Raw genomic sequence first — 22,217 nt, 5'->3', positions numbered from 1 at the left:
TTACCCATTGCCGTGTCCAGGGGATGGAGTCTACGTCAGCTAGATGTACAAAACATGTTCATCCATGGTGTTCTGGAAGAAGAGGTTTACATGAAACAACCACCTGGGTTTGTAAATGCACGTGCACCACTTCATGTGTGCAAGCTTGACAAGGCATTGTATGGACTGAAGCTGGCCCCAAGAGCATGGTATTCTCGCCTCAGTAAAAAGATGCAAGCACTTGGTTTTGTTCCTTCAAAGTCTGACACTTCATTGTTTATTTATAACAAGTCAAAGTGTATCTATATTTGTTCTCATATATGTTGATGATATAATTGTGACAAGCTCATCTGATGAAGCAATAACAACACTGTTGAAGGCTTTGAGTGCAGAATTTGCTCTCAAGGATCTAGGAGATCTACATTATTTTCTTGGTATTGAGGTCAAGCAACACAAGGATGGTCTTCACCTCTCTCAAGAAAAGTATGCAACAGACTTAGTGAAAAAGGCTGGTTTGCAAAGTTGTAAGCCTGCACCTACTCCTTTATCTAGCACAGAAAAATTGTCTCTTACTGAAGGAGATCTTCTGAGTTCAGAAAATAGTACAAAATACAGAAGCCTGGTAGGTGCACTTCAATACTTAACAGTGACCAGACCAAATATCTCCTTTGCTGTTAACAAAGTGTGTCAGTTTCTCCATGCACCTACCACTGTTCATATGACTGCTGCAAAACGTATAGTAAGATATGTAAAAAATACGTTGAGCATTGGCCTAAATTTCAGCAAGTCATCCTCTACACTTATCAGTGCCTTCTCTGACTCATACTGGGCTGGGTGTCTAGATGACAGCCGCTCAACTGGTGGCTTTGCAGTATTCTTTGGACCTAATTTGATATCTTGGAGTGCAAGGAAGCAAGCCACAGCTTCAAGATCCAGTACAGAGGCAGAGTACAAAGCATTGGCAAATGCAAGAGCAGAGATCATATGGGTGCAATCGATTTTAAAGGAACTAGGTATGAAAATCACTAGAGCTCCATGTTTATGGTGTGATAATCTAGGTGCTACCTATTTATCAGCAAATCCAGTTTTTCATGCTAGAACTAAACACATTGAGATAGATTTTCACTTTGTACAAGAAAGAGTTGCAAATATACTTTTGGATATTCGGTTTATTCACTCTCAAGACCAAGTTGCGGATGGTTTTATCAAAGCTCTTCCCACAAGAATCAACAGAACACCAAGTTGCGGATGGTTATACTTCTGGGCTGTGACTCTGCTCTGCTCTGCTTAATTTTAGTATTCTGTTGGCCTTGTGGCATTGTAAACATCAGTTTGATGGCTAGCGGTTACGAGTAGGATGTGATGTTGAGCGACTACGACAGTATGCCGTATTCGCAACACCAGCACATATCAACCGGCAAAAATCCCAATTCTGGTTCGGTTTGGTTTTGTACCCTAGTGCTGCAAATCATTCCCAAAATTCTTGCTCTGTTTTTGTGTTTTATCACTCTGTTTTCAAGTCTACATTTGAGCATGGAAATAAGGGGGGAAATAGTCGAGTACTCCCTCATTATATTAGTTTACGGAGGGAGTAATATTTTGTGTCATTAGCTGCTGACATGTTGTACAATAGTCATCTCAGCATTATGTGCCGAACAACCAGTTAAAGTTTTGAGAAAACATATTATAAACGCTAGCATTTACTCTCTTTGTCCCATAATATTATGGGATAGAGGGAGTACTTGTTATTCTTGTTGAGTTTACAAGAAGATTGGTTTAAAATATATATTTAAGAGAGATCTCCTGATAGAGAGAGAAAGCATATGAACATGATGATCAAAGAAGGCCTGGACATTAGAAAGATGATTAGATAACAACCAAAGTCTTGCATTAGAAACAAATCATGGGTTCTATTATATGTAGTGCCCATACACGACAAACTCTACTACTCCATCCGTCCCATAATATGAGAACGTTTTTGACACTACATTAGTGTCAAAAATGCTCTTATATTATGGGAGTGAGGGAGTAATATGGTAGACAGTGCTTGACGATGGTGTGCCAAACTAATCATACCAAGATTTTTGATCAGGGAAGACCTAATAACCCAATCACCCATCATGCCAGTTGAGGGTAATCTGCCTCATTTTTACACAGCAGAATAGCTCAAGTCAGTTGTGAACCCAGATGTTTGCTCGAAAACAGACGAACTTAAACTAAGTGCAACATTCTTACGACCAACACATTTTACAAAGCTAGCAATCCTCATGTTACTTGGCACTGGAATGACAGGCAAACAAATTGCTCTGCTTTGTTATTATTTTGGAAAGAAACCTCCATATCCCGTCCATTGGATGGTGTGACACATCGATGGTCCTAATGAAATGGATGTCCTGGCATGAAATTGGTTTGAGTTGAAGTAGATGCTTCCATAGAGTTATCACCCAGGAAGTAGTTTGAATCCTGCCACTGCCAACTTTTTCCCGACAATCCTAGTCACCATAGAAACAAAATAAAAACAAATGACAACCAGCTAGACGAAAGATGATATGATGATTTATAGGAGGTGCATAATTTGACAGTGTTTTCTGTTAAAAATAGGTGTAGCGCTCAAGTTTGTTTCTCTCAAAAAATGAAATAAAGTTGTGGTTATCTGATGAAACAAGCTGACGGTTTTTTTCTTCTTGCAATCCCGAAACATAGGTTTCCTGGGAAAGTTATATGCCTATACGATGTAGAAAAGGTCCACATACCATGATTTTCTAGTTCGAAATCAGTTAGTTCAGGAAAGCCGCCGTCAAGGTTGTCAGTGTCCCATGTATTTTGAGTTGCTCCTAGCCAGTGATCACCGCCATCAGCTCCCTGGAAAGAGAATATTAGGAGCTTGTACTATGAAAACAGATGCTTCACTTGTCCTGACAATAACAGGCAATATGTTGGGCATTGCGTTTTCATCAACACAACCAAATTTAACCATATGTAGTCTGTTCAGGGGTTATGTCGACGTCATAACATGGCAATGCGTCGCAGATAGACTATCTATCTTGATTGTTCCTTAAATAATGCGGCAGCCAGATTGAACCAATTCATAACATGGCAATGCGTTGCAGATAGATAATCAGTTGGTTGTTTTTTTCTTAAATAATATGGACAACAATTCATAACATGCCAAGGAGTATTTAATAGAAAGTCCTACTTACTGCCGTTACCTCGGGTGGGGGGATATCAGATAAGTGGCCCCCTATATCAGCAACAGCAGCAGCAACTTGTTTGTGGACCATCTGCCCACTTGCTGGATTACCTGCATCCAAATGTCCAGAAATTCCAATTCAAACAGTGACCAATTGATGATGGAAACAACTTGTGCAAAAGGAGGAACCAGAAGAAAACTGACCTTCATAGCCATTTGCGCCGTGTGGTTCGGGAATAATTGGTTCTGATGTACCTGGTACAGAAATTATTCCACGAGTACCTATGTTATGATATGCATTAGGAAGGTCATGTGCATTATTAATCCAGACAAAATGCATAGTCTGAACTTAACATGAAACATGTATACAATGAAGTATAAGAGTACATACCCCGCAAAAAAAAAAGTATAAGAGTACATGACGGATGTCTAACCTTGAGGATGTAGTCCTGCAATGCCTGTCAAGGGAGCAGATGCCTCATCAGCAATACCTATGTTTGTAGTTGTAGACAAAGGCATGGGGCCACCTTCTTTCATTTCGTGGCTAAATTCAATACCAGCCACTTCATCATATGCACGTCTTCGCAATTGATTCACTTTAACCTGAAACAACAACAAATGTGCATATCCCAATTCTCAAAACAAAGTGTGCATCTATATAATTCAACTCCATACCTCCTGATTCAAATTAAAATTTTCATTTGGGGTATAGCACCCATTAAACTTTGCTCCAACAATATCATGTATGCAGTTAAAGAAGAGCTCAACATTTTCCTCATCAGCCCTATATAATTTCAGCATGTGATTCCCTTCGAGGTCGCACTCCTTGGCATGTTTAACTGTGGCTTCCCAACGCTTGTTGTCCTTCTTTATGTTGAAACATTCCTGAAGTTCACAAAATTTAAATATTAATTGAATTGGCCAAACAAAATTTTATTGGATATATATAATGCATAAACGTACACATGCATCTACAGTTTGTGGTACAGTGTACATATTAACTGTGGAAGACTATTTCAGACAGCACCATGCAACTAAAGAAAGAAGAATATTCCACACAGCCCTCTTAAGCATATTGTCTTGAATATAATAGAAGATTGGTTTATAACAGAAGATTAGTTTATAATAGAAGATTAGTTTACATTGCGGATGTTTTCTTTATCCTTATAAATAGCCTTTAGGAAGTCTTCTACACAGTAGATGTCTCTCTCCTGAAGCTTCTTCAAGGGTTGCCCATTTCTTGATATTCCGTTCAAACGGTATACTTCATCTTTCAGCTTTGGACGGTTACATTTTTCATTTACTGAAAAATAAAGGAAAGAGAATTAGCAACACATCACACATACACAGTGCAGATTAAACCTATGACTGGTAATTTTAAGGATTACCTATGTGAAATATCTATATTAGAAAAACCACGTGAAAGAATATTATACATCATGCATGCAAATTACAAACTGAAAAATAACCAGCTTTGTATTTTAGGCAAAAAATAACCGTCTGTGACTCTGAAGGACTTGCCTTGGTTTCTCAAAACCTGCACCTCGACAGCATCCATTACGGCTTCCATAACTCGAAGACCACCACTATCACTTCTATGAACTCTTGCTGCCAGAATGAGCTTTCCACTGTCAGTCTTTGAAGACACTTTCTTAAAACAGATATCACTAAGAGAGGCCGCCCCATTCTTCAGCTTCACTTGACAAACACCTCCCAGAGCATCCGGTACTATCCGTCCAGTAAAATCATGTCCAGTCCAATTATCAGGTACAACATAAAGAAAGTCACCATGAAGAGCCACAACTTCAATTCTTGCAGAAGAAAGTGAACCAGAAGTAATTATCTGGTTATCTCTGAATATGGCAATCTCGATAGCCTTATCACCTTCTGCTGTTAATTTGCGCTCTGTGTAAACAGGTGTTTTTAAGGAATCATCAAGAAACCGCAAGTGAAGAGCTGGAGCTTCGCTCACAGTCGATCCATCGGCAGCAGCTGTTTTTTTCTGATCTTCCACCTCGGGGCTTGCCTCTGATCTACAATACAAATGCAACAATATGAAACACGATAGTGTAAGCTAAATTTCTAATGCCATTTGATTTCGGTATCTCAACAAACTTCGTAGTGTCTGAACTGTACAATTTCTATGCTTCGGTAGAACATGTAATAAATAAGTTGAGACTGGCAAAAGAACCAGAATTTTCCACAAATAACAGCATGGTATCAATGCTCAAAAGATCATCCAAATCCTAGATGTTGCCAGCAGTGAAAATGGAGGTTGGGTTGGCAGACAAGAGATCTTAGAGCATCTCTAGCCAATCCCCTAGAAGTCTATAGATGAGTAAAAGTCCCGGTTTACTCCTCTAAACTGGACCTAGCCGATCTTCTAAAACACATAGAAGACTGCATTTTTTACTCCGAGCGGCGGCCGAGGAGTAAATATACTCGCCTGCTCAGCCGAGGAGTAAAACGTTTTCCCTCTCCTCCCTGTTAAACATGACAACATGTCACGTTACGTGACAGGCGCATCTTATAGGAGATAGCTAAGAAAGTTAGGTTGTTAGAGTATCATGTTTATCTCATGTAACCTCTTATATCTATCTCATTTCTTGATCTCCAAGCTTGTAATCTAAACCACATGTATGCGCTGTTATGGGAGGTGCGTCCCATCTATTTAACACGAACTCGTCGGCCTGAGCAAGGCAAGACGTTCCGCTAGTTCCCACATGGTAGTCAGAGCCCCATCTCTTCCCATGTACTGAGATCACATCTACCCGAGCCTCCCCACCTACCCTCAATGGACAGGTCACCGAGAAGCTAACACGCACGAACTACATGCTGTGGCGCACGCAGGTTACTCCCCATCTGCGTGGCGCCGGTGTCTTCAGCTACGTCGACGACACCATGCCGGAGCCGGCCAGGCTTCATGTCACCAAGGACAAGGATGGCAAAGAAAGCTCTGCGCCCAACCCTCTCCACCCAATCTGGGTCAGGGAGGATCAGCGGGTGTTGGGATACTTGCTCAGCACCCTCTCAAAGGAGGTGCTCCTCATGGTGACCACGGTCACCACGGCGCACGCGCTCTGGACCACGTTGGCAGGTATGTTCTCGTCGCAGTCCATGAACCGTGTGAATAACATCAGGACGGCACTCATGAATGCGCAGAAGGGCAATCAGACGGTTGTCGCCTACTTCGCCTCTCTCCGCGGCCTCGCCGATGAGCTTGCTGTCGCGGGGAAGGCCATCCAAGACAACGAGCTTATCTCCTACATCATCCACGAGCTCGATGTCGACTACCAGCCCCTCGTCTCTGCCCTTGATGCCCGCGTCACGCCGATCTCCCTCGACGAGCTCTATGCCATGCTCAGCAACTTCGGCCAGCGCATGGCTCAGTTCAGTCACTCGGGCGGAGGTTTCCGCTCCTCTGCCAACGCCGCGGTCCACGGCCGTGGTGGTGGCTCACGTGGCCGTAGCTCTTCCCGCAACAAGGGGAGATCTAGAGGACACGACGGTAGCAGCAACAACAGCGGTGGCAGCTCCAACAACCGCTCCGGTGCATCCCGCGGTCGCCGTGGTGGTGGTCCAAATCGTGCCCGATCAGAGATGCCCCGTTGCCAAATTTGTGGTAAGCCAGGGCACACCGCGAAGGATTGCTGGTATTGTTACGATGAAGATGACGATGACTCCCAAGATGAAGAAAAGGTGGCCGCCACGGCTGATGGATCCTACGGTGTCGACACCAATTGGTATGTTGATAGTGGTGCCACTAATCACATAACCAATGAGCTTGAGAAGGTCAGGACGAAAGAAAAGTACCGTGGCAAAGATCACATCCACACGGCAAGTGGAGAAGGTATGCAGATTTGTCACATTGGTCATTATATTTTTCGTACCCCTCATCATCCTATTCATCTTAAGAAAATCTTGCATGTCCCTAGTGCCGCTAAAAGTCTTCTGTCTGTTCATAGAATTGCCCTTGATAATCATGTTTTCCTCGAATTTCATCCATACTTCTTTTTGATCAAGGACCAGGCAACAAAGAAGGTTCTCTATCGAGGTAGATGTGTTCGAGGGCTTTACCCGTTGATTCTGGAGCTTTGGAGACTCAATAAACAAGCCAATGGTGTTGTCAAAGTCTCATCAACACGGTGGCACGATCGATTAGGGCATGCTGCTTTTTCTTTAGTTGAAAGATTACTTTGGAAAAATAAACTCCCATTTGTTGGTGAGAGAAATGTCGAAACTATTTGTGATTCCTATCAATGTGCCAAAAGTCATCAACTACCATATCCAATATCTACTAGTGTTTCTACCAAACCACTTCAATTAATTTTTCTGATGTGTGGGGTCCTGCCCCTACTTCTGTTGGTAGACACGAGTATTATGTGAGCTTCATAGATGACTATAGCAAATTTGTATGGATTTACCTCCTCAAAAAGAGATCCGATGTCTTTCAAGTTTTTCAAAACTTTCAAGCCTTGGTTGAACGAAAATTTGCTAGCAAAATTATTGCAGTGCAATCGGACTGGGGGGGAGGGGGGAGTATGAAAAATTAAACTCCTTTCCCCAAACACTTGCCATATCACACCATGTTTCTCGCCCTCATGCTCATCAACAGAATGGCTCTGCTGAACGCAAGCACATGCACATAGTTGAGGTTGGGCTAGCCCTCTTGGCAGGGGCCTCAATGCCTCTCAAGTTTTGGGATGAGGCTTTCCTCATCGCTGTTCATATCATCAACATGCTCCCTGGTTGAGTCATCAACAATGAAACTCCAGTAGAAAGACTTCTTCACACAAAACCAGACTACAAATCTCTTCATGTGTTTGGGCGTGCTTGTTGGCCCAATCTTCGCTCATACAATAAACGCAAACTCATGCTCCGCTCCAAGCAGTGTGTTTTTCTAGGGTATAGCCCTCAACACAAAGGTGTCAACTGCTTAGATGTATCCACTGGTCGCGTTTATATATCTCGTGACGTTGTTTTTGACGAAACAAAGTTTTCATTCATAACTCTACACCCAAACGCCAGCGCTTGTCTTCTAGAAGAAATTCTCCTCCTACCCACTCATCTCACCAGTATTGATCAAGGGGGTCTGAATTATGATGATCAATTGTTGACTAATTCTGCTACTAATGGTGTGCATGAGTTTTCTGATAATGCTACAGGAGAAACCAGCAACAACGATGGTGAAATCAGTGGAAAAAAACGCGCCGATAGATCAATATTTCATGTGTCCGGTTCTCGGAGGCAAATCCTCCTCGGGATCGGCCCCGCAGCAGCAAACCAGTCGATCTCCCTCGGGATCTACACCGGCAGGCGCGACAGATGCACCAGCGACAGCGCCCACCGACCGCGTCGCTGGCTCCAGCCCTGCACACGACACACGCCGTCTCTCCAGTGGCGGCAGCCCGAGTCCGCCTCCGCACCAATCCACGCCCGACACACGGCAGCATGCGGCTCGTCAAGACGGCCCGCGGTTCCGCGACCAGCCGCTCGTGTACAAGCAGCGCGACCCGGTTGGCCAACCTGGTGCGGGGCCCAGGCCTGATGCGGGATCCGATGCAGACTCCAGCGCGCCCACACGCGTGTCCACGCGCCCGACTGGCGTCCGATTCGAGGCGGATACGCCACCATCAGCTGATGATGGGGCCCCAGGATCCTCTGCACCGACCGGAGATGCTGCTCACGGCCAAATCATCATAGAAGATCCAGCGGGAGCAGATTCTGCTACAGGAGTTCCTGCCCCGGGATTTTCTGTGGCTGGTGATCGTGCTGCTACATTGCAGCGTATGATACGTCTCCGTCGTATCTATAATTTTTGATTGTTCCATGCCAATATTATACAACTTTCATATACTTTTGGCAAATTTTATACTATTTTTGGGACTAACATATTGATCCAGTGCCTAGTGCTAGTTCCTGTTTGTTGCATGTTTTTTTGTTTCGCAGAAAACCCATATCAAACGGAGTCCAAACGGGATAAAAACTGACGGGGATTTTTTTTGGAATATTTATGATTTTTGGGAAGAAGAATCAACGCGAGACGATGCTCGAGGGGCCCACCCCGTAAGACGGTTGGTGCCCTTATTTCGCCGCAAGAAAGCTAATATCCGGATAGAAATCGTGTTAAAATTTCAGCCCAATCGGAGTTACGGGTCTCCGGGAATTAAAGAAACGGTGAAAGGCCAGAATCTGGAACGCAGAAACAGAGAGAGACAGAGAGACATATCCAATCTCGGAGGGGCTCTCGCCCCTCCCACGCCATGGAGACCATGGACCAGAGGGGAAACCCTTCTCCCATCTAGGGAGAAGGTCAAGGAAGAAGAAGAAGAAGAAGGGGGGGCTCTCTCCCCCTCTCTCCCGGTGGCGCCGAAACGCCGCCTGGGCCATCATCGCGACAACGATCTACACCAACACCTCCGTCATCTTCACCAACATATCCATCACCTTCCCCCATCTTTCTACAGCGGTCCACTCTCCCGCAACCCGCTGTACCCTCTACTTGAACAAGGTATTTTATGCTTCATATTATTATCCAATGATGTGTTGCCATTCTATGATGTCTGAGTAGATTTTCGTTGTCCTATCGGTAATTGGTGAATTGTTATGATTAGTTTAATTTGCTTGTGGTTATGTTGCTGTCCTTTGGTCCCCATCATATGAGCGCGCGCGTGGATCACACCATAGGGTTAGTTGTATGTTGATAGGACTATGTATTGGAGGGCAAGAGTGACAGCTTCAACCTAGCATAGAAATTGATGCATACCGGATTGAAGGGGGGCCAATATATCTTAATGCTATGGTTGGGGTTTACATTAATGAATGTTAGTAGTTCCGGATGCTTTCTAATAGTTCCAATCATAAGTGCATAGAATTCCAAGTCAGGGATGACATGCTAGCAGTGGCCTCCCCACATAAAACTTGCTATCGATCTAGTAAAGTAGTCAATTGCTTAGGGACAATTTCACAACTCCTACCACCACTTTTCCACACTCGCTATACTAACTTTATTTCTTCTTTATCTAAGAAGCCCCTAGTTTTTATTTACGTGCTCTTTATATTCTTATAAACCTATCCAATAACACCTAAAAATCCTTTTAGTTTCATACTTGTTTTAGGTAAAACGAACATTAAGCGTGCATAGAGTTGTATCGGTGGTTGATAGAACTTGAGGGACTATTTGTTCTACCTTTAGCTCCTCGTTGGGTTCAATACTCTTACTTATCAAAAGAGGCTACAATTGATCCCATATACTTGTGGGTTATCAAGACCTTTTTCTGGTGCCGTTGCCGGGAAGTTATAGCATGGGGTGAATATTCTCATGTGTGCTTGTTTGCTTTATCACTAAGTAGTTTTTATTTTGTGCTCTTGTTTTCTATCTTTAGTTATGGGTAGGAAATGCAAAATACCAAAAAAATTAGTTGTACCTACTACACCAATGGTTGAAGAACCACTCAAAATCTATCACACTCCCAAAGCTTTTTACTTAGATCATCTTTGATCCCTATGCGCTCGTGCTGAAACCCCAACTAGCTTAGTTGAGGGCAAATCTTTAGATGAGCATGCTTGTTATGTGCGACACCACTTATCTCAAAAAGGGAAACTTTTACTGGATCAAATTCATCGTTTGCAATGCTATGCTTGGAATTTATGTGAAATTTATGATTTTACTTGTTGTTCTGAAGACCCTAAGAAACACCTTCCCTACCAATGTGAGTTTAGTGATAATGGAATTGTATCTTCGTATGCTAAGGGTGTTTATAAATACTATGATGTTCAACAAATTGAAGAATTTGTTGCTTTTAAGGATGCTTATGAAATTGCTTCTTTGATTGGAAAGTATGATGCTACTCTTTACAAATCTGAAAATTTCACCATACTCAAATATTGTTATGATAATTATGCTTCTAATGCCTATGTTAAATCATATATTGAGGACTCCTCCGCTTTCCAAGAAGAGACTAATATTTTGCAGGAGTCTATGGAAGAAGGAATTGATGAAACTGTGAGCTCATTGGATGAAAAAGATGAGGAGGATAGCAAAGAACAAAAGGATGAAGAGTGGATTGATCACCCGTGCCCACCTTCTAATGAGAGTAACTCTTCAACTCATACATTGTTTAATTTCCCTTCGTGCTTACCGAAGGATGATTGCTATGATGATTGTTATGATCCCGTTGATTCTCTTGAAATACCCCTTTTTGATGATGCTTGCTATGCTTGTGGCCATGATGCCAATACGAATGATGCTTATGGAGATGAACTTGCTATAGTTCCTTATGTTAAAAATGAAATTGTTGCTATTGCACCCACACATAATAGTCCTACTATCTCTTTGAATTCTCCAAACTACACTATATTGGAGAAGTTTGCTCTTATTAAGGATTATGTTGATGGGTTGCATTTTACCGTTGCACATGATGATTTTGATAGATATAATATGCATGTGCTTGCTGCTCCAACTTGCAATTATTATGAGATAGGAACTACATCTCCGCCTCTTTATGTTTCCAACACGATAGAATTGCAAGAAACTGCTTATCCTATGCATTGGTCTTTACTTGGTGTGCATGAATTGTTCTTTTATGACATGCCGATGCATAGGAAGAGAGTTAGACTTCGTTGTTGCATGATATATGTTACTTTGTGCTCACTACTAAATTACAAATCATTGTTAATTAAAATTGGCTTTGATATACCTTGGGATCCGGGTGGATTCATTACTTGAGCACTATATGCCTAGCTTAATGGCTTTAAAGAAAGCGCTGCGAGGGAGACAAACCAGAAGTTTTAGAGAGTCATTTATTTCTGTTGTGTGCTTTTATATAGTCTAAAAACAAAGAAAATAAAGAGAGGAACCCAAAACTTTTCAAAAAGGAAACTGAAAGTGAGAGAGACAAGCATTGTTGAAGTGGGGGAGCTCCTTGAACTTTGTTCATCCTCACGGAAACTTTGTGAATCTTAATTACAGAAACTTTTCAACAAAAATAATTACCCCCTTGTACAATTCCATTGTATTATAAAAATAAAGTGCCAAGGTTTGCCTTTAGGATGTTTAGATTGCTTGTTGGTTTGTGCGGTACAGGACAGAAACTTTGGCTGTAGTGCGTGATTTTACATTTTTTACTGGAACGCCAAATGGTTCTGAAACTTTTTGCAATGTATTTCTATGCAAATTTTTTAGTTTTCCTAATTTTGGCAGAATTTATGGGGTACCAGAAGTATGGTGAATGTCCAGATTACTACAGACTGTCCTGTTTAAGACAGATTCTGTTTTTGATGCATAGTTTGCTTGTTTTGATGAAACTATCAGTTTCTATCAGTTGATTAAGCCATGGAAAAGTTATATCACAGTAGCTATAATGCAGAAACAAATTATGAATTGGTTTGCAACAGTACTTGGAGTAGTGATTTGCTTTATTATACTAACGGATCTTACCGAGTTTTCTGTTGAAGTTTTGTGTGGATGAAGTGTTCGAAGATCGAGGAGGTCTCGATATGAGGAAAAGGAGGAGAGGCAAAAGCTCAAGCTTGGGGATGCCCAAGGCACCCCAAGTAAATATTCAAGGAGACTCAAGCGTCTAAGCTTGGGGATGCCCCAGAAGGCATCCCCTCTTTCTTCAACAAGTATCAGCCTGTTTTTGGATTCGTTTCATTCATGCGATATGTGCAAATCTTGGAGCGTCTTTTGCGTTTAGTTTTCACTTTTCTTTTATGCACCATGCTGGTATGAGATATTCCATGGTTGATTTATAGAATGCTCATTGCACTTCACTTATATCTTTTGAGTATGGCTTTATAGAATGCTTCATGTGCTTCACTTATATCATTTGAAGTTTGAATTGCCTGTTTCTCTTCACATAGAAAACCGCCATTTGTAGAATGCTCTTTTGCTTCACTTAAATTTGAAAGAGCGTGGGCATATGTTTTGTAGAAAGAATTAAACTCTCTTGCTTCACTTATATCTATTTAGAGAGATGACAGGAATTGGTCATTCACATGGTTAGTCATAAAATCCTACATAAAACTTGTAGATCACTGAATAGGATATGTTTGATTCCTTGCAATAATTTTGCGATATAAAGGTGGTGATATTAGAGTCGTGCTAGTGGAGTAATTGTGAAATTGAGAAATACTTTTGTTGAGGTTTGCAAGTCCCGTAGCATGCACGTGTGGTAACCGTTGTGTGACAAATTTGAAGCATGGGGTGTTCTTTGATTGCCTTCCTTATGAGTGGAGGTCGGGATCGCGCGATGGTTAACTCCTACCAACCCTTCCCGAGGAGCATGCGTAGTAGTACTTTGCTTCGAGGGCTAATCTTTTGCAATAAGTATATGAGTTCTTTGTGAATAATGTGAGTCCATGGATTATACACACTCTTACCCTTCCGCAATTTACTAGCCTCTACGGTATCGTGCATTGCCCTTTCTCACCTCGAGAGTTGGTGCAAACTTCGCTGGTGCATCCAAACCCCGTGATATGATACGCTCTATCACGCATAAGCCTCCTTATATCTTCCTCAAAACAGCCACCATACCTACCTATTGTGGCATTTCCATAGCCATTCCGAGATATATTGCCATGCAACTTCCATCATCATCATATACATGACTTGAGCATTCATTGTCATATTGCTTTGCATGATCGTAAGATAGCTAGCATGATGTTTTCATGGCTTGTCCGTTTTTTGACATCTTTGCTATGCTAGATCATTGCACATCCCGGTACACCACCGGAGGCATTCATATAGAGTCATATTTTTGTTCTAGTATCGAGTTGTAATATTGAGTTGTAAGTAAATAAAAGTGTGATGATCATCATTATTACATCATTTCCCCAGTGAGAAAAGGATGATGGAGACTATGATTCCCCCACAAGTCAGGATGAGACTCCAGACTTTATGAAAAATAGAAGAGGACAAAGAAGCCCAAATTAAAAAAACAGGCCAAAGAAGCCCACCAAAAAATAAAAAAATAGAGAAAAAGAGAGAAGGGGCAATGTTACTATCCTTTTACCACACTTGTGCTTCAGAATAGCACCATGTTCTTCATATAGAGTCTCTTGAGTTATCACTTTCATATACTAGTGGGAATTTTCATTATAGAACTTGGCTTGTATATACCGATGATGGGCTTCCTCAAATGCCCGAGGTCTTCATGAGCAAGCAATTTGGATGCACACCCACTTAGTTTCAGTTTGAGCTTTCATACACTTATAGCTCCAGTGCATTTGTTGCATGGAAATCCCTACTCCTCGCATTGACATCAATTGATGGGCATCTCCATAGCCCGTTGATAAGCCACGTCGATGTGAGACTTTCTCCCTTTTTGTCTTCTCCACACAACCTCCACCATCATACTCTATTCCACCTGTAGTGCTATATCCATGGCTTATGCTCATGTATTGCGTGAGGGTTGAAAAGGCTGAAGCGCGTTAAAAAGTATGAACCAATTGCTTGGCTGAAACCGGGGTTGTTCATGATGGGAGCATTTTGTGTGGCGAAAATGAAGCATGGCCAAACTATATGATTTTGTAGGGATAAGCTTTCTTTGGCTATGTTATTTTGATAAGACATAATTGCTTTCTTAGTATGCTTGAAGTATTATAGTTTTTATGTCAAACGATAGACTATTGCTTTGAATCACTCGTGTCTTAATATTCATTCCATGATTAGATATATGGTCAAGATTATGCTAGGTAGCATTCCACATCAAAAATTATCTTTTTTATCATTTACCTACTCGAGGACGAGCACGAATTAAGCTTGGGGATGCTGATACGTCTCCGTCGTATCTAAATTTTTTGATTGTTCCATGCCAATATTATACAACTTTCATATACTTTTGGCAACTTTTTATACTATTTTTGGGACTAACATATTGATCCAGTGCCCAGTGCCAGTTCCTGTTTGTTGCATGTTTTTTGTTTCGCAGAAAACCCATATCAAACGGAGTCCAAACGGGATAAAAACTGACGAAGATTTTTTTTGGAATATTTATGATTTTTGGGAAGAAGAATCAATACGAGACGATGCCCGAGGGGCACACCCCGTAAGACGGTTGGTGCCCATCTTTAGCCGCAAGAAAGCTAATATCTGGATAGAAATCGTGTTAAAATTTCAGCCCAATCGGAGTTACGGATCTCCGGGAATTTAAGAAACGGTGAAAGGCCAGAATCTGGAACACAGAAACAGAGAGAGACAGAGAGACATATCCAATCTCGGAGGGGCTCTCACCCCTCCCACGCCATGGAGACCATGGACCAGAGGGGAAACCATTCTCCCATCTAGGGAGAAGGTCAAGGAAGAAGAAGAAGAGGGGGGGCTCTCTCCCCCTCTCTCCCGGTGGCGCCAAAACGCCGCCGGGGCCATCATCGCGACAACGATCTACACCAACACCTCCGTCATCTTCACCAACATATCCATCACCTTCCCCCATCTTTCTACAGCGGTCCACTCTCTCGCAACCCGCTGTACCCTCTACTTGAACAAGGTATTTTATGCTTCATATTATTATCCAATGATGTGTTGCCATTCTATGATGTCTGAGTAGATTTTCGTTTTCCTATCGCTAATTGGTGAATTTCTATGATTGGTTTAATTTACTTGTGGTTATGTTGCTGTCCTTTAGTGCCCGTCATATGAGCGCGTGCGTGGATCACACCATAGGGTTAGTTGTATGTTGATAGGACTATGTATTGGAGGGAAGAGTGACAAAAGCTTCAACCTAGCATAGAATTGGATGCATACGGGATTGAAGGGGGACTAATATATCTTAATGCTATGGTTGAGTTTTACCTTAATGAACAATAGTAGTTGCGAATGCTTGCTAATAGTTCCAATCATAAGTGCATAGAATTCCAAGTCAGGGATGACATGCTAGCAGTGGCCCCTCCCACATAAAACTTGCTATCGATCTAGTAAAGTAGTCAATTTCTTAGGGACAATTTCAGAACTCCTACCACCACTTTTCCACACTCGCTATACTAACTTTATTGCTTCTTTATCTAAACAGCCCCTAGTTTTTATTTACGTGCTCTTTATATTCTTACAAACCTATCCAACAACACCTACAAAGTCCTTCTAGTTTCATACTTGTTTTAGTTAAAGCAAACGTTAAGCGTGTGTAGAGTCGTATCGGTGGTCGATAGAACTTGAGGGAATATTTGTTCAACCTTTAGCTCCTCGTTGGGTTCGGCACTCTTACTTATCGAAAGAGGCTACAGCTGACCCCCTATACTTGTGGGTTATCAACGTACACGACTACAACATGGGGTAATACGTCATGTTAATTATAAACACATAACTAAATATGGTATGGTTTGTTCTAAAGGAGAACCTGGTGAACCACATACATTTGAGGAAGCACTTGGTGATGAAAAAGTGGAAAAATGCTATGAACGAAGAATATATAGCACTTAAGAAAAACAAAACATGGCATTTAGTTCCTCCACAGCAAGGTAAAAATTTAATTGATTGCAAGTGGGTTTTCAGAATCAAAGGAAATATGATGGAACTATTGATCGCTATAAAGCTAGGCTCGTTGCAAAGGGTTTAAACAATGGTATGGCATAGACTATGAGGACACGTTTAGTCGAGTTGTTAAAGCTGCCACTATCCGTCTTCTTTTGTCCATTGTTGTTTCCAGGGGATGGAGTCTCAGACAACTTGATGTACAGAACGCGTTTCTTCATAGTGTTCTAGAAGAGGAGGTATATATGAAACAACCTCCTGGGTTTATAAGTAAAAGTGCACCCTCTTATGTCTGCAAGTTGGACAAAGCACTCTATGGCTTGAAACAGGCGCCAAGAGCATGGTACTCCCATCTCTGTCACAAAATACAAACACTTGGTTTTGTTCCTTCAAAGTCTGACACATCTTTGTTCATCTACAACAAGTCCAATACATGCATATTTGTCTTAATATATGTTGATGATATTATTGTGACAAGCTCATCTGATGAAGCCATCACAGGACTCTTGAAAGATTTAAGTGCAGATTTTGCCTTGAAGGATCTTGGAGATTTGCATTATTTTCTTGGGATTGAAGTAAAGAGGCACAAGGATGGACTTCATCTCTCTCAAGAAAAGTATGTAGTTGACTTAAGGAAAGCTGGTTTGCAAGGTTGTAAACCTATACCTACTCCATTATCCAGCTCAGAAAAGTTATCTTGTAGGAGCTTGGTAGGAGCTCTTCAATACCTCACTCTTACCAGGCCTGATATTTCTTTTGCTGTCAACAAAGTATGTTAGTTCCTTCATGAACCTACAACTGTCCATTTAACTGCTGCCAAACGGATAGTTAGATATGTCAAAAACACATTAAGTATGGGTCTTAATTTCAGCAAATCATCTTCTACACTTGTCAGTGCCTTCTCTGACTCTGATTGGGCAGGCTGTCTTGATGATAGACGGTCCACTGGTGGTTTTGCTATTTTCTTTGGATCCAACTTAATATCATGGTGTGCTCGCAAACAAGCTACAGTCTCCAGATCTAGTACAGAGGCAAAGTATAAGGCTCTGGCAAATGCCACAGCTGAAATTATATGGGTTCAGTCCATGCTAAAGGAACTTGGTATAAAGAGTAAACAAGCTCCTTGTTTGTGGTGTGATAACCTTGGTGCTACCTATCTTTCAGCTAATCCATTGTTTCATGCCAGGACTAAACACATTGAGATAGACTTTCATTTTGTCAGAGAAAGAGTTGCTCAGAAGCAACTTGATATTCGTTTTGTGCATTCCCGTGACCAAATTGCAGATGGGTTCACAAAGGCATTGCCTGTCAAGAGTTTTGAAAACTTCAAGTATAATCTCAACATAATGCAGTTGTTATTAAGGGAGGGTGTTAAACATGACAGCTTGTCACATTATGTGACCGACGCATCTTATAGGAGATAGCTAAGATAGTTAGGTTGTTAGAGTATCATGTTTATCTCATGTAACCTCTTATCTCTGTCTCCTTTCTTGATCTCCAAACTTGTTATCTAAACCGCATGTATGCGCTGTTGTGGGAGGTGCGCCCCATCTATTTAACACGAACCCGTCGGCCTAAGCAAGGCAAGACGTTCCGCTAGTTCGCACACTCCCCTCCTACGCGCCGCTCAATCCTCTGCTGCCGCCGCCCAACCCACGCCCCTACCGCAACCCACCGCCCATCCACACCCACCCCGCAAGCAACATGGCCGGATATGGAGGCCACCATCGCTCCGCATTGTCGATCTACATAGCATGACCGGCGGATCGACGCGACGGATCCATCTCGTCCTCCCGCACTGGCGATGCCTCCTCCTCCCGTGCCAGCGGCTTCCTCGAGATCCCACGGCCCCTGCCGTCGGTGCCGAGGTACCACAGCTTGCGGTAGCGCCGGTGGGGACTTGGGTCGCGGATATTTATGTTCGCAACACCGGTAAGACCCACTAGTTGGGCTCCTGGCGGCGGCGCATGCATACAACATCAAGTCGGTGCACCTCTACGTCACCGTTGGCCGCCGCAATTTTCCCGATGGATATTTGCCGCCTGCAGAGCTGCTGGCGGGCAACCGGGTGGCCAACGCGTGGGAGAGGCCGAAGGACCGGGTGGCCCGCAAGCTACTCGTGCGGAGGAGGACGGTGATGCATACATGGCTGAGCTCCGCCGCCGCTTCCTGGAGCGGGTAGAGGCCGAACGACGGCTCTACATGGAGTATGCAGCGGGGAGGACCGAGGTCAACGACCTATGCAGGAATGAAGACGGCGAGGGCAAAGACAACGACAACGGACATGGCGACGGGCACAATGACAACTCCAATTTTTCTAGCGGCAGTGGGCAGGACCCGATGATCGGCGGCATGTCTAGAAGGGATTGGAAGCAGCTCGAGGAGGAATTCGATGAACCGGGTTAGGTTAAGTTTCTATCTAAATATGTTGAATGTAGTTTTAGTTCTATGGAATATATTAAATCTGCACCAAAGTTTAGTTTATATAGCCGAATTTGCAACGGATGTGGTTTAATTTGCACCGGATTTGCATCGATTTTGTTTTACTCCGCTAGATTTGGCAGTTTGGCAAGAAACTGCTTGTCTTTAGAGGAGTAAATATGCTCCACTAAGGTTTACTTCTCTAATATTTAGGGGATCAGGTAGAGATACCCTTAGGGTGGAGAAATTTGGTGCCTGCTGAAGCCCATTTCATGTTGGTTGTGGGGCTATATAGGCTACGGGCTCAAGTGTGGGTCCATGCCCCAAGAGCCCCATATGTACTTATATATATGCAATTATGCACAGGAAAGTGAATAGGGAAAGAACCGGAATTTTGCCTCAAAGAACCACAAGAAGATTCAAGTATGTATGGAAAATTGATACTAGACATTGTAGACTGAAAACAAAACCAATCCTTGACGAATAGATGCAAATAGCATACCTGTAGTTCTCATCAGCATACTGGTTAGAATTTGAACGTTTTATCTGTTCCTGAAATCATTGCACGAGGAAGTATTATAAGCTATTTTTATTTATTTGGACCATTAACTTTGTCAATAAACTGAAGACTTGTAGCTCATTGTACCAACTACCAAGTAGTCTTCCGAGGAAGGAATAAGCATTTCGTTTTTTCTTATGGAACTCCAGTGAGAATGGATAATAAGTGCAGACCTATCCTAGAAGACAAATGAACAGTCTATGATCCGACAAGAGGAAGACCCCTTATATGTGTTCACTTCGTGTAAGAAAAGGTTTTCAGAATGGTGTGGATATATCTGAAATCTAACCACTTGACAGCAGAGGGCATCAAGTCGGGTGCGAAGGGACTCCAGTGAGCTGCAACAGAAGAATCGGAAGAGGAAAATGGTGAGCTTAAAGTACCTGAAAACTTAGGTACAACAAGATCTCAAGTTAATTTGCTTTCAGTTTCCTTATATTGAACTAATAAGTGAAGTCATTTGTACTATTTCTTCAATACTATATTGTCGTAGAAAGATCTTACCTGTGAAGTGGATGGAGGGCCTTTTCTAACACTTGAAGGGCCGCCTTCTGGAAATTACTGTTCTCCTTCCGGATCTGCACTAGCACAGAACAGTCAATTTGCCAAGAGCACATTTACAGCAGCTGTAACTAGACAGACCATAAATTCTGTTGTAAAAACCATGTAAACCTTATCTCCTTTTCACTAAGTAAGGCAACAGTCTGAGTTGACCCGTTACTTATAAGAAAGGTCAAAATGAGGATATCAGGATATGATAATATTGCAAGCATTTCTTGAATATGCATATAGGCATATAAGGAATAAGTGGAGGTGCAAGCAGAATGAAAATACTTGTACTAGCTTAAGAATATCGTAATTAAGTGAAAGAACCCATATAAGATTTTTGTGAAGGCCATTGATGGGGCCATTTAAGCCATAATGTCTTTTCCTTCTTTTTTAAAACAACTTATGTAAGGGTCAAACAAAAAAGGCGTGGTTTGGAAAGGAGGACGCTTCACATAAAATGGATCTAACTGATATTAAGCCGAAAAGAATGAACCGAAAATGGTGCTAGCAGGTACATACATCAAAAGTCAAGGAAACAGAGTTAGTGACTTATTGAGGCAATGTAATTACCACTTGACGAAGCCTCCTCTTGTATTGCAGACCTTGCTTGCTGCATATGCCCCACGGTCAGGTTTATGGAAGAGTTTTCCGCAAAAAAAAAGGGTTTATGGAAGAGTTAAATCTGAGGGAGAGGGAGAGAGAGTGGGGAGGGAGAGAGGTGGTTGCTTGTAATTTTTCCTTCAACCAAATATAAGTACCTCACTGTCCCGATCACCTGGATCCCTTGGTATCTAAGTCTCCTCAATACATTTTAAATATTGGTATCTGAGGCTTCACGATAAATTTGAAATCCTGGTCCGTTGGTATCTGAGGCTTCACGATCAGTTTAAAATCTTGGATCTCTTGGTATCTAATGCTTCATGGTAAATTTGAACCAATTGGAGAATCCTGGTAGTACAAATGCATTTCCTAAAAAGTCTTCAAATCTTCGAATCCTGGTACATATACATTTCTTAAAAAGTCTCCAAATCTTCGAATCGTGATACATATTCAGATGCATTTCTTAAAAAGTCCTCAAATCTTCGAATCATGGTACATATGCGTTTCGAAAAAGATCTTCAGATCTTCGAGTTTATCAAGTAGCAGTACGTATTCCGACGTCTTTCCATACATCGTCCGTAATGCCTCATTAAATAGCATAAACGAGCTTATACTTGATACGCAAATCAAGTGCTTCGTTGCGGGCTGGTAGGTTTGTCAAACGCGCAAAAGTTGGAACATATACTCTCCTAAACGAGAGAAAATTATGTTAGAGGCACAATTTATTACCTGATGGAGGGCGAGATCCTGGACCGTGGCCGCCCAACCTTCCATCCGCATCTGCCTGTGGTCTCTCCAAGAGGCCGTGTCGGTGTCGGGGCCATCTCACCCGCGGTGGTCACTCGAGACTCAGATGGATTGCTTAGATCTGGCTCCAAAGGCAACAGTCCCGCTTGCTCGAGCCAATGAGGAAGAAGAAAAGGCAGGATGGAGCCGGTGGGGTTCCGGGAATCTTACACGAAATTTCCAGCAAGCGATCGGGCAATAATTGCTTTTTTTGTCAGTATTTCTAGTTTATTTCTTTTCTTTTTCTGTGAGCTTCGACGATGCAATAATTGCTTTTCTCTTCTGTTTTGTGGCCGACCGACCACTACAGATAGTCACATGATAATGTTACCGCCTGTGCAAAACCTGCATGTGACTCCTGGCCCTTCACTCGACGATTCTCCTAACATTATTCAAACAATCCTTGCGAAAAATAAAACATGATTCAAAAAGTGCCAACCATTTTTATCAACCTGAGCACACAAGCCTGATCCACATAAGAACATTCCAACATCTTATCAACCTAAATGGACTTCTTTTGAGAACCTTCGAATCAGAAAGTTTTTTTTTTACTTCGATCATAATGACTTGATTTAGTCCCCACGCAAATAGTAATACATATGCGCAATTCCTAAGCATATTTTTCATACAGTCCCAATTTCTCAATTGTATGATTTTAACTA

The 22,217-nt window shown here is 42.2% G+C and overlaps 1 protein-coding gene across 1 annotated transcript; it reads right to left on the bottom strand.

Annotated features, from left to right (window-relative positions):
* Positions 1-1,910: 1,910 nt before the first annotated feature.
* On the bottom strand, positions 1,911-21,593 carry LOC123039780 (protein SAR DEFICIENT 1). Its single transcript, XM_044462792.1, has 14 exons — positions 21,499-21,593; positions 20,928-20,960; positions 20,740-20,779; positions 20,125-20,198; positions 19,910-19,958; positions 19,564-19,613; positions 4,691-5,202; positions 4,312-4,472; positions 3,845-4,054; positions 3,604-3,772; positions 3,374-3,424; positions 3,189-3,280; positions 2,733-2,841; positions 1,911-2,471 (listed from the first exon to the last, which is right to left on the bottom strand). The coding sequence occupies exons 1-14, from the start codon at positions 21,591-21,593 to the stop codon at positions 2,356-2,358; spliced, it is 1,761 nt and encodes a 586-aa protein (XP_044318727.1). The 3' UTR covers positions 1,911-2,355.
* Between the last annotated feature and the right edge of the window lie 624 nt (positions 21,594-22,217).

The sequence above is a fragment of the Triticum aestivum genome, chromosome 2B (genome assembly GCF_018294505.1).
Source record: "Triticum aestivum cultivar Chinese Spring chromosome 2B, IWGSC CS RefSeq v2.1, whole genome shotgun sequence".
In the NCBI taxonomy this organism is placed as follows: domain Eukaryota; kingdom Viridiplantae; phylum Streptophyta; class Magnoliopsida; order Poales; family Poaceae; genus Triticum; species Triticum aestivum.
This window is presented reverse-complemented; position numbering and strand designations above follow the sequence as displayed.

Excerpts from the sequence above, each read along its gene's own strand:
- LOC123039780 (XM_044462792.1), bottom strand. The coding sequence starts at position 21,593 with ATGGCCCCGACACCGACACGGCCTCTTGGAGAGACCACAGGCAGATGC. Across the intron at positions 19,614-19,909 it reads ATGCCCTCTGCTGTCAAGTG|GAACAGATAAAACGTTCAAA; the intron begins GTTAGATTTCAG and ends CAATGATTTCAG. Across the intron at positions 3,773-3,844 it reads ATTTTAATTTGAATCAGGAG|GTTAAAGTGAATCAATTGCG; the intron begins GTATGGAGTTGA and ends TTGTTGTTTCAG.